The 11,272-nt window shown below is 49.7% G+C and overlaps 2 protein-coding genes across 5 annotated transcripts in view; one reads left to right on the top strand and one right to left on the bottom strand.

Moving 5' to 3' along the window:
* The window catches only part of TTLL3 (tubulin tyrosine ligase like 3), a 24,728-nt gene extending 15,075 nt beyond the window's left edge, over positions 1-9,653 (top strand). Inside the window, exons 9-14 of one of the 3 annotated variants that reach the window (XM_017501535.2) lie at positions 418-566; positions 1,591-1,834; positions 3,228-3,663; positions 7,367-7,634; positions 8,930-9,156; positions 9,343-9,653. In XM_017501535.2, coding sequence (XP_017357024.1) covers positions 418-566; positions 1,591-1,834; positions 3,228-3,663; positions 7,367-7,634; positions 8,930-9,156; positions 9,343-9,555 — 1,537 coding nt within the window. In that variant the 3' untranslated portion in view covers positions 9,556-9,653. Of the gene's footprint in view, positions 1-417; positions 567-1,590; positions 1,835-3,227; positions 3,664-7,366; positions 7,800-8,929 lie in introns of all 3 variants that reach the window. The other 2 variants (XM_037728863.1, XM_037728862.1) reach the window with 2 other exon arrangements.
* The window catches only part of RPUSD3 (RNA pseudouridine synthase D3), a 29,369-nt gene that overhangs the window by 6,175 nt on the left and 11,922 nt on the right, over positions 1-11,272 (bottom strand). The window contains exon 8 of one of the 2 annotated variants that reach the window (XM_037728867.1): positions 10,458-10,513. The exons of the other annotated variant lie outside the window; for it this stretch is intronic. Within the exon in view, the coding sequence (XP_037584795.1) occupies positions 10,473-10,513 (41 nt within the window). The 3' untranslated portion in view covers positions 10,458-10,472. Of the gene's footprint in view, positions 1-10,457; positions 10,514-11,272 lie in introns of those variants that run through there. 2 annotated transcript variants of the gene reach the window in all.

Raw genomic sequence — 11,272 nt, 5'->3', positions numbered from 1 at the left:
TGGGGTTGGGGGACAGGTATCAGCAGTTCCCTGGCAGGGCCTTGAGAGGATTAGTGATAATATATGGAATGTGCTTGTCACACAGTGCCTGGCACATAGTGGTGCTCTATCATTAGGAACTGGAATGATTAAATTCTGTCAAAGACAGTTTTAATTAATAGGAAGGGGGTGGCACAGGTGGAGTTTTGGAATAGGGGGTGTGGTAAATGGAATTTTATCAACCTTTCTGATTCCTGTAGTCTGGGCAGGTTAGGATTTCAGGGGTGGCTTGAGGGTGGGGCTGGAGGCTTGGGAGGGACCTATCAAGATCTGCAGGGAGGGGTGACTAAGGCTGCCTGGATGATGGTGGGGGTGGTGGGCTATGTCTCCCCTTCCCCTCTCCACCCACATGTCCCAAGCTCCATCATTTCTCCACAGCGAAGGGGCAGAACTCAGGCACCACGACACTCAGGTCCAGCACTGTGAGGACATCCTGCAGCAGCTGCGGGCTGTGGTACCCCAGATAAACATGGAAGGGGATCGCAACATCTGGATCGTGAAACCAGGAGCCAAGTCTCGCGGACGAGGTGGGGGTCAGCTCCTACTTCCTGCATTGGTACCCCACAACCTGCATCTCCCACTAGAGGCCAAGGAAGTGAATAGTGCAGGCTTACTGAAGCCAAATTGCTTGGGTTTGAGTCCCAGCTCTACTATTAATATTCTTCATGACCTTTTAGCAGGTTATATCACCTCATCTGTGAAATAAAGAGGATGATAATACCTCCTGTGAGGTGAGGAGTAAATGCAGTCATGCATCTAAAGCACTATTCCAAATCCTTAACATGCTTTAATTTATATAATGCAGGGAAACTGAGCACGTGTAGACTCTCACGTGACCCGGAAGGATATCGTAAGGACCTGGAAGCAGCAGTTGGCTGCCTCTGGACAAGGAGATGTACTTGTTATTGTATGCCCTTTTGTACTATCTAATTTTTGGTTTTATAGTCTGTTTATTATTGGTGGGAAAGCAATATGTGCACATGCTTTTAAAAAGCCCAACGCTGGCCAGGTGCAGTGGCTCACACTTGTAATCCTAGCACTTTGGGACCCTGAGGCGGGAGGATCACTTGAGGTCAGGAGTTGGAGACCAGCCTAGCCAACATGGTGAAACCCTGTCTCTACTAAAAATAAAAAACTTAGCCTGGCATGGTGGCAGGCACCTGTAATCCCAGCCACTTGGGAAGATGAGGGAGGAGAATCACTTGAACCCAGGAGGCAGAGGTTGCATTGAGCTGAGCTCGTGCCATTGCACTCCAGCCTGGATGACAGAGGGAGACTCCATCTCAAAAACTAAAAAACAAAAAAGTCCAACACTTTAAATTTTTATTCAGGTACATATTCCTGTTTAATCAAACAAAACTGGTTAATTAGGAAAAATTTAAAATCCTTAGCAAATTCCTGGCTTTTCCAAAGGGAACTGGGTTCTAATTGAGGGAGGCAGCCTTACCCATGCAGCCTTGTCAGCTCTGTGGATGAGAGCTCATGACAAGCTGGCCCTTCTCCCAGCCCACGCCTGACCTCCCAATTCCTGACTGCTCTTTTCCGGCATAGGCATCATGTGCATGGACCACCTGGAGGAGATGCTGAAGCTGGTGAACGGCAACCCCATGATGATGAAGGACAGCAAATGGGTGGTACAAAAGTATATTGAGCGGCCCCTGCTCATCTTTGGCACCAAGTTTGACCTGAGACAGTGGTTCCTGGTAACTGACTGGAACCCACTTACTGTGTGGTTCTACCGTGACAGCTATCTCCGCTTTTCCACGCAGCCATTCTCCCTGAAGAACCTGGACAAGTGAGCCCCACTGCTCGCCTCCCACGAGCTCCCTCCCTAGTTGGGGAGCTGGCAAGCAAACAGGCGGTTACAGTACAAGGGACTTATGTAGCAGTGGTGGGCTCCATACACATGCTGCAGGCAGGCGGGCGCCCTCATCCAGCCAGCTGTCCTTGCATCCAACAGGTTTTTTTTTTTTTTTAACAGATGGACAGTCTCACTCTGTTGCCTAGGCTGGAGTGCAGTGGCATGGTCATGGCTTACTGCAGCCTCGACCTCCTGTGCTCAAGCAATCCTTCCTCTGCAGCCTTCTAAGTAGCTGAGATCACAGGCATGTACCACAGCTGACTTTTAAATTTTTTTATGTAGAGATGATGTCTCACTATGTTGCCCAGGCTGGTCTCAAACTCCTGGGCTTAAGTGATCGTCCCACCTCGGCTTCCCAAAGTACTGGGATTACACTGTGCCTGGTCCCTCCAACAGATTTGACTGAGTGTGTACCCTGTGCCATTACTGTTCTGGGCACTTGGGATATAGCAGTGAACAAAACAAGATCCCCACTCTCAACGGTACATTCTAGCAGGGAGAAACAGAGAAGCAATGAATACAAGTGAAATTCTCTAACAGGTTAAAGGATTATATGTGTCATTGGGAAAAGGGAAGCAAATGTAGAGCAGGGGAAAGGATGTCAGGAGTTTTGAAAGGCAAGATGTTGTGTTAACTTCTGGGGTGAGAGAAAGCCTTGAAGCCTAAATTCGAATTCTGTTTCTACAGCTTCCAAGTTGTTTGACTCTGGGTCATATGAAAACCTATTTAAGTCTCAGTTTCCACATCTGAAGAAGGGAGGCAGTAGTATGAAACTCATAGCTGTCAATTATTGAGTGCTTCATATGTGATAGTGCTGAGCACTTTGTATATGTTATCTCATTCTTCATAAGAACCCAATGAATACTTCCTGTTCACCAGGTCTGAAGAAAAAAAAAACACAATGAAGTGGGTACTGTTACTACCCCCATTTTGCAGATGTGAAGAGCATGCAGGTTAGATGACTTGCCTAAGATCTCACAACTAGTGTGGAGATGGCATCCTGGTGATGATAGAGCCATACCCTTACCCACCCTCTCATCTTCCAAGCACTGGGATGGTTAACTGAGACTATGCACAAAGCACTTAGTACTGTGGCTCCTGTAATTGACGCCCTCAGAGCAGCCCTGAAAGATAAGAGTGGTTCTGGCCTTAGAAGAATGTGGTGGGGCCCAGGCCTCTGTCCTTTTTGTCCTTCCCAGTAGGGCCCCATCTCAAGTTGAACAGTGCAGGGTGGCCCAGGGCTGGTTCCAGGATTTGCCTGTCCTCCCTGAGCTTGGATGAGAGGGGCACAAGGGCCTGGATCTCAGCTTTCTGCTCTCTGCCCCAGCTCAGTACACCTGTGCAACAACTCCATCCAGAAGCACCTGGAGAACTCGTGCCATCGGCATCCACTGCTGCCTCCAGACAACATGTGGTCCAGCCAGAGGTTCCAGGCTCACCTGCAGGAGATGGGGGCCCCAAATGCTTGGTCCACCATCATCGTGCCTGGCATGAAGAATGCCGTGATCCATGCACTTCAGACCTCCCAGGACACTGTGCAGTGTCGGAAGGCCAGCTTTGAGCTCTATGGCGCTGACTTTGTGTTCGGGGAGGACTTCCAGCCCTGGCTGATTGAAATCAATGCCAGCCCCACCATGGCACCCTCCACGGCAGTCACCGCCCGGCTCTGTGCTGGCGTGCAAGCTGACACCCTGCGCATTGTCATTGACCGGCGGCTGGACCGCAACTGTGACACAGGAGCCTTTGAGCTCATCTATAAACAGGTGAGGAGGTCGGACCCAGGCAGAACCCCAGAGAGTCTGTGCCCTATTTCAGGCAGCCCCATACTAGAGCATAGGGCTCTGCAGTCAGACCCAGTTTAAGACCCAGATTCAAGTCCTGGTCCTGCTAAGGTGACCTCACCTCCCTGAGCCTCAGGCTCCTAATCTTTGAAATGGGGATATTATTACCATCTTTCTCATGGGGATGGGAGAATAAAATGAATTAGTATATTTCTAGAGAGGCATATAACATAGTCCTAAGAGCAGAGACTCTGGAACCTCCTTGGGTTCAAATTCCTGTTCAGTGACAACGAGCTGTGTGACTTTGGACAAGTTCCTAACCCCTGGGTTTCCTCATCTGTAAGAATAAAAATAGTACCTAATTCTCAAAGTTAGATACTATGAGTTGTATGAATTAAATGAGTTGATAAGTAAAGTACTTCATTTTTATTTATTTACTTTTGAGACAGAGTCTCACTCTGTTGCCCAGGTGGGAGTGCACTGGCATAATCTTGGCTCATTGCAACCTCCACCTCCCGGGTTCAAGCAATTCTCCTGCCTCAGCCTCCCAAGTAGCTGAAATTACAGGTATCCGCCACCACACCTGGCTAATTTTTGTATTTTTAGTAGAGACAGGGTTTTGCTATGTTGGCCAGGCTGGTCTCGAACTCCTAAATTCAGGTGATCCATCCACCTTGGCCTCCCAAAGTGCTGGGATTACAGGCAGGAGCCACCTCGCCCAGCCCGTAAAGTACTTTAGAATAGTGCCTGGCATATAGTAAATGCTAATAAGTGTTAGTTATTGTTGTTACTACCTAATGAGGTTAGGAGTTTCATCATGCATAACCTGTCAAGTGCCTAGATATATAGTAATAGGCAATTACTGGTAGCTACCATTATTATTATTATCATTATTTCACTCATCTTGCTCCAAAAAGAGATTGGAATCTACTTGTAAAATAGAACAGCATTTTAAAAAATTAGAAAATTGATTTCAAGCCTTTCTAAGCTCTGGATAGAATTTCTTGTGGCAGTTTAAGTGGCTTCTGATTAGCATTTGGCTTCTGTCAAGGTTTGGTTACAGGAAGAGAATGTAATGATCACACGTAAGTGTAATAAAGATCTTGTGTTTATTACAGTTATAGATCATTTCTTAGATTAGTATACTGGCATTCTGGTTTCAAAAAATGTAAATGGGGAAATACACAGGCAAGCTGAGGGAAAAGGTGCCATTGTAGTGCAGTGCTCCCAATGCCAGTGCCCAGGCCAGAAGCAGCTGAAAGCTGCTATGGATGTCAGGGGGCTCCACCCCAGAGATTGACCCCAAATCCAAAATGTCTAGCTTGGGAAGGAGACTACGCATCTGCATTTTTCAAATGACTCCCAAATACCTTTTTTTTTTTGAGACAGAGTCTCACTCTGTCACCCAGGCTGGAGTGCAATGGTGTGATCTTGGCTCTGCAACCTCCACCTCCCAGGTTCAAGTGATTCTCTTGCCTCAGCCTCTTGAGTAGCTGGGACTATAGGTACCCACAACCATGCCTGGCTAACTTTTGTATTTTTAGTAGAAATGGGGTTTTACCATGTTGGCCAGGCCAGTCTTGAACTCTGGACCTCAAGTGATCCTCCTGCTTCGGCCCCTGCAAAGTGCTGGGAATACAGGCATGGGTCACTGCGCCCAGCCCCCTAAATGTTTTTTATTGCTGATTTGTTCTTTAGGCCAGCACATAATGAAGGCTCACATCTTGCACTTTTTTGTCTCTTTTCATCTAGGCCAGCCCCAGTGTCTTTTGTCCCCATAGTTTTGATCTTTTGAGGGGCCAGGCTGGTTGTTTTGTAGAACTGTCCCACATTCTGGATTTATCTGATTGTTTCCTTATGGTGTTATTTACCTTGGTCTTCTGTTAGCTGATTGTCTCAGAAATTATTAGTTAGGTCAAACAGCTTGATGAGTTCAGGTTAAACATTTCTGGGAAGAGCACTTCAGAGGTGATGCCAGATATGTCATGTGGCATCACAAGGCACATCCTGTGTCTCACGGTTAGTGCTGCTGAGTTTGACTCTGGGTTACAGTGGTGGCTACCAGAGCTCTCCATGATAAAAGCTACATCTACCCTTTGCAATTAATTTTTTTGTAAGGTAATGTGTTGGCTGTTACAGATTATACATTTTCCTGTCATCCTTTTATCTAATTGTTTTGATACCAGTTTTGATTACTGCCTATTTTATTGGAGTTGCAAAACAGCAAATGTCTAATTCTGTTGTTTCTTCTGCATTTATTAGCTGAGATTCTTCTGTAAAGATGAGCTTTCTCTCATCATCTGGGGCTACTCGGGAGTCCTGATAGCTGTATTTTTATTTCTTTCTTTCTTTTTTGAGACAGAGTCTCACTGTGTCACCCAGGCTGGAGTACAGTGGCACTATCTATCTCTGCTCACTGCAATCTCTGTCTCCTGGGTTCAAGTGATTCTCCTTCTCAGATCCTGAGTAGCTGTGATTACAGGTGCCCACCACACCTGGATAATTTTTGTGTTTTTAGTAGAGATGGGGTTTTACCATGTTGAGCAGGCTGGTCAACATGAGGTCATGATCACTCCTGAACTCAGGTGATCCACCCACCTCGGCCTCCCAAAGTTCTGGGATTATAGGCGTAGCCACTGCACCTGGTGATAGCTGTATTATTATTATTATTATTATTATTATTATTTTGAGATGGAGTTTCACTCTTGTTGCCCAGGCTGGATGCAATGGTACCATCTGGGCCCACTGCAAGCTCCACCTCCTGGGTTCAAGCGATTCTCCTTTCTCAGCTTCCTGAGTAGCTGGGATTACAGGTGACTGCCACCATGCCCAGCTAATTGTTTTGTGTTTTTAGTGGAGACAGGGTTTTGCCATGTTGGCCAGGCTGGTCTCAAACTCCTCACCTCAGGTGATCTGCCAGCCTTAGCCTCCCAAAGTGCTGGGATTACAGATGTGACCATTGTGCCTGGCTGATAGCTGTATTTTTAACAAGCTCCAAATAATTCTGATGTTTAGACAGATTCTGATCAGGATCCTTCAGTGGCACAGAAGACACCTCCAACTAGCTCCAGGTTGCTGGCAAGGCACAGGGAGCTCTCCTGGAGCCCAACTGAGGGCAGGACATACAACTTGGCCTGATAGGAACTGAGAGTTGTAAGGGAGCTCCTCTCTTGGACCTGTCTCTCTGCCTTCCTCTGCATATTCGGTACTTCATTCTTTCCACAGACTGTCTTCTTTAAGGTTCTTAATTTTTGCTTCCCCATAACCTGCGTTCACACGAGGCTCTAGGCAGGCTCCAAGCCTCTTACCTGTCTGAGTGGCATAACTAAAATTCCCTGTGCAGAGAATCTGATTGGCTCAGCTCAGGAAGCTGTGCACCAGCGGCGGCCTATGCAGCGGAGCCACACACATTCCAGCAGGGGATGGGGGCAGCTTAGGAGGACAGTGTGGTGGAGGGGTGCTGGTGGGGCATGGCTAGGATTCCTCCATTCCTCTGGGCTGGCAATCCCTGGAGCTCTGTGACTCCAGGTACTGACTCAGAGGTGGGCTTTCCATTTCTCAGCTCAGAAATGTCTTTTTGACCAGGTGCCTCAGAAAGTAATTCTACCCGTCTCTGCCCTGGGTCCCGCTGGGCTAAGGATTCCAGCACCACTGAGTAGGCCTTGTCTCCTCTTCTTGCCCACAGCCTGCTGTGGATGTGCCCCGATACGTGGGCATCCAGCTCCTGGTAGAGGGCTCCACCATCAAGAAGCCCATGGCGATGTGTCATCGGCGGATGGGGATCCGCCCAGCACTCCCCCTGCTGACCCAGCGAAGCTCTGGGGAAGGCAAGGACTCGGGGACCCCTACCCACAGGTCAGCTTCTAGGAAAGATGCTGGGGCCAGGAGCCTGGAGCACAGTGAGAAGCCAGACTCCACTGCCACCACTTCAGACCCCGGAAAGGGGAAGAAAGGCAAGGCAAAAAGTACCACAGCCCTGGTCTGCCCCAATCTCTGGGAATGGGATCTCACCAGCACCAGGTTGGGGTGCATTTTCACCATGACCTTTTCTAGTGGGGACAGGCAACCCCACCCCTTGAACAGATTGCCACCGAGTCCGAAAAACCCCCAGACCCTGGGTAAGACCATTCCCCCCAAACACCTGAGGGTCCCAAGGCAATTTACCTGCTCTGTAGGCTCCTTCCAACCACCTGGATCAGCCTTCCCACCAAAGAGCCTCCTGTAGCAAGTAAAAGCCACTGCTCACAAAGTATTCTTTAAAAATACACAGCTAAATTAGCTGGGCATTGTGGCGTGACCCTGTGGTCCCAGCTACTTGGGGGGCTAAGGCGGGAGGATCACTTGAGCCTGGGGAGGTCCAGGGTACAGTGAGTTATGATCACACCACTGCACTCCAGTCTGGGAGACAGAGCGAGATGCTGTATTCAAACAAACAAACAAACAAAAAGCACTTTGGGAGGCTGAGGCAGGTGGATCACCTGAGGTCAGGAGTTTGAGACCAGCCTGGGCAACATGGTGAAACCCCATCTCTACTAAAGAATACAAAAATTAGCCAGGTGTGGTGGCAGCCACCTATAATCCCAGCTACTCCGGAGGCTGAGGCATGAGAATTGCTTGAACCTGGGAAAAGAAGGTTGCAGTGACTCAAGATTGCACCACTGCACTCCACTCTGGGGAACAAGAGCAAAACTCCATCTCAAAAAAAAAAAAAAAAAAGAACCACTTGGCAAAATAAGTATTGTGTCCTCCAGAGTAGTCACTTTGCAAGGCAGTTATCCTTATTTCAGAGATGCCAGGACTCAAGCCCACGTTGCTCTCTCCAGCGCCCATGCTTTCCCACTGCAGTATTCTGCCTTTGCGTCCAAGCAGAGTCACCTCTGGGGAAAAGAACTAACATGTGTCCAGCACTTAACAGTTTGCCCCATGTTGCTACCTACCCAGCTCCTTTAGGCCTCACACCAACCTAGCAAGGTAGGTGCTATTATCCCCATTTTCCAGCCGAGGTATCAGGAAGTTGGAAGTTGCCCAAGGTTGCACAGCTCAGAAGGGGCAGAGCTGGGATGCAGACCCAGGTCTGTTGGACTCCGCCTTGTGTTCTTCTCACTGCCTCTGGAGGAGGAACTGGGAGGTCTCCATCTGCCCTTACCCCACCCCTTCCACATCTCCCTGTCCTCCACACACACTGTTTAGGGCAGCTGGGCCACCTTGGGGCCTCACCAGGCCCTCACAGTTTCTTTTGCTCCCACAGCCCCTCACCACTTCCCCAGCCTCCACACCAAGGCCCAGCTGCCTTCTCCCCATGTACTCCGACACCAGGGCCAGGTCCTCAGACGACAGCACAGCAAACTGGTGGGCACTAAGGCCCTGTCGATCACAGGCAAGGCCTTGAGGACTCTACCCACGGCCAAGGTCTTCATTTCCTTCCCACCTAACCTTGATTTCAAGGTGGCACCCAGCATCCTGAAGCTAAGAAAGGTGGGCCTTGAACTGTGACTCACACCCAGTGGGCAGTGCTGAGCACGGGGTCAGGGCTGGAGGGCACAGGCAGAGTGCAGCTCCCAGGCTGGCTGGTACCCCAAGGGAAGAGCTTGTCTTCCTCAGAAGCCTCTTCCTTAACAGACTCTTGATCATCTCCCTCTTCTCCCCTCCTTTCACCTCGAGGCTCCTGCTCCCCTGTGCCTCCGAGGCCACCACCTGGAAGTGCGTTGTTGCCTCTGCCCTTTGAAGTTGGAACAACTCCTACCACCCATAAGAAAGTCAAGGCCAAAGGCAAGTTCAAGGCCAGACTGTGACAAACCCAGGGCTGAGGACGGCCCTGTGAAGAGGCTAAGCCCCCTGAAACCTCTGCCCCTCGTCGGTACATTCCAGAGGTGAGGAGGCCTGGGGGATATGAAGCTAGGGAAGCTCCTGCTTCAATTTCCCACTGCCCTTGTCCTGGATCCAACACCAAATAAAAAGAAACAAGTGGAGTATTTGGGGCTTGGCTTCATTGCTGTTGGAGGGTCAAGAGTGGGTGGGGCAAGGCCCTGTACCCCGGGGTGCACAACAAGAGCCAGAGGCCGTCAGCAGCTCCTCCGAGCTGCGAGGCCCAGAATTCCCCATCTAGGGACAGATATGGGGCTTCCTATTGAGGGACTCCTCTAGCATCTCGGATCTGGGGGTGGGGAGCATGAGGTTTCACTTCACAGATGAAGAAACTGAGTCTGAAAGAGGAGGCATGGCTTGCCCAAGATCACATGGCAGTGAGTAGAGGGCAGGGACACACTGCTAGAACTGCCGACCACTGGGAGCCCCCCAACCCTGGAGAACAAGCCAGGCTGGCAAAATGACACCTGGGGGCATAGGAATGTTAATGCCATGACATGGGAAAGAGTGGACCTTGCCTAAACCTCAGCCCTTCTGTAGAGGGAGTAGGTCGATCCCTTCCTCAGCAAGGGGCCAAGGTCACCTAAAAAGGAAATATCCACAAGCCACACCCACCTGAAGAAAAGTGTGGCACTACCTAGTTGTGGGTTGAACTGTAGTCCCCCCAAAAGAGATGTCTACCTGGATCCTGTGAATGTGACCTTACGTAGGAAGAGTCTTTTTCTACATAACGGTGGCTCATGCCTGTTACCCCAACACTTTGAGAGGCCAAGGCAGGAGGATCGCTTAAGCCCACAAGTTTGAGACCACTCTGGGCAACATGGTGAAACCGTTTCTACAGAAAACTAGCTGGGCGTGGTGGCACGTACCTGTAGTCCTAGCTACTCAGGAGGCCGGGATGGGAGGATTACCTGAGCCCGTGAAGATCAAAACTGGTGAGCCATGATCACGCCACTGCACCCTGAAGCTGGGAGACAGAGTGAAACCCTGAATCAAAAAGTCTTTGCAGATGTAAATAAGTTTAAGATCTTAGATGAGATAATCCCAATGACCGGTGTGGTGCTTACATTCAATGACAAGTGTCTTTATAAGAAAGGTAAGGGCCAGTGGCTCACTCCTGCAATCCAAGCATTTTGGGAGGCTGAAGTGGGTGCAACACCTGAGGTCAGGTTTTGGAGACCAGCCTGGCCAACATGGCAAAACCCTGTCTAGTAAAAATATATAAATTCACTGGGCGTGGTGACGTGCCTGCAATTCCAGCTACTTGGGAGGCTGAGGCGGGAGAACTGCTTGAACCCGGAGGTGGAGGTTGCAATGAGCTGAGATCTCGCCACTTCCAGCCTGGGTGACAGAGTGAGACTCCACCTCAAAAAAAAAAAAATTAGCAGGGTGTGGTGGCACATGCCTGTAATCCCAGCAGAACTGCTTGAACCCAGGAGGCAGAGGTTGCAGTGACTGGAGCTGCACTCCAGCCTGGCAACAGAGACTCTGACACACATTCAGACACACACACACGCACGCACGCACAAGGAGGCTGAGGTGGGAGAGTTGTTTGAGGCCAAGGCAACAGAGAGTCTGACATGCACACATACATACACAAAGGAGGCTGAGGTGGGAGAACTGCTTGAGGCCAGGAGTTGGAGGGCCAGGGCAACAGAGACTCACACACACACACACCAGGCCAGGGCAACAGAGACTCTGACACACACACACACACACACACCCC

This window comes from Cebus imitator, unplaced genomic scaffold (assembly GCF_001604975.1).
Source record: "Cebus imitator isolate Cc_AM_T3 unplaced genomic scaffold, Cebus_imitator-1.0 Scaffold281, whole genome shotgun sequence".
Lineage (NCBI taxonomy): Eukaryota > Metazoa > Chordata > Mammalia > Primates > Cebidae > Cebus > Cebus imitator.
Note: the sequence above shows the minus strand (reverse complement) of the source record. Positions and strands in the feature narration are given on the sequence as shown.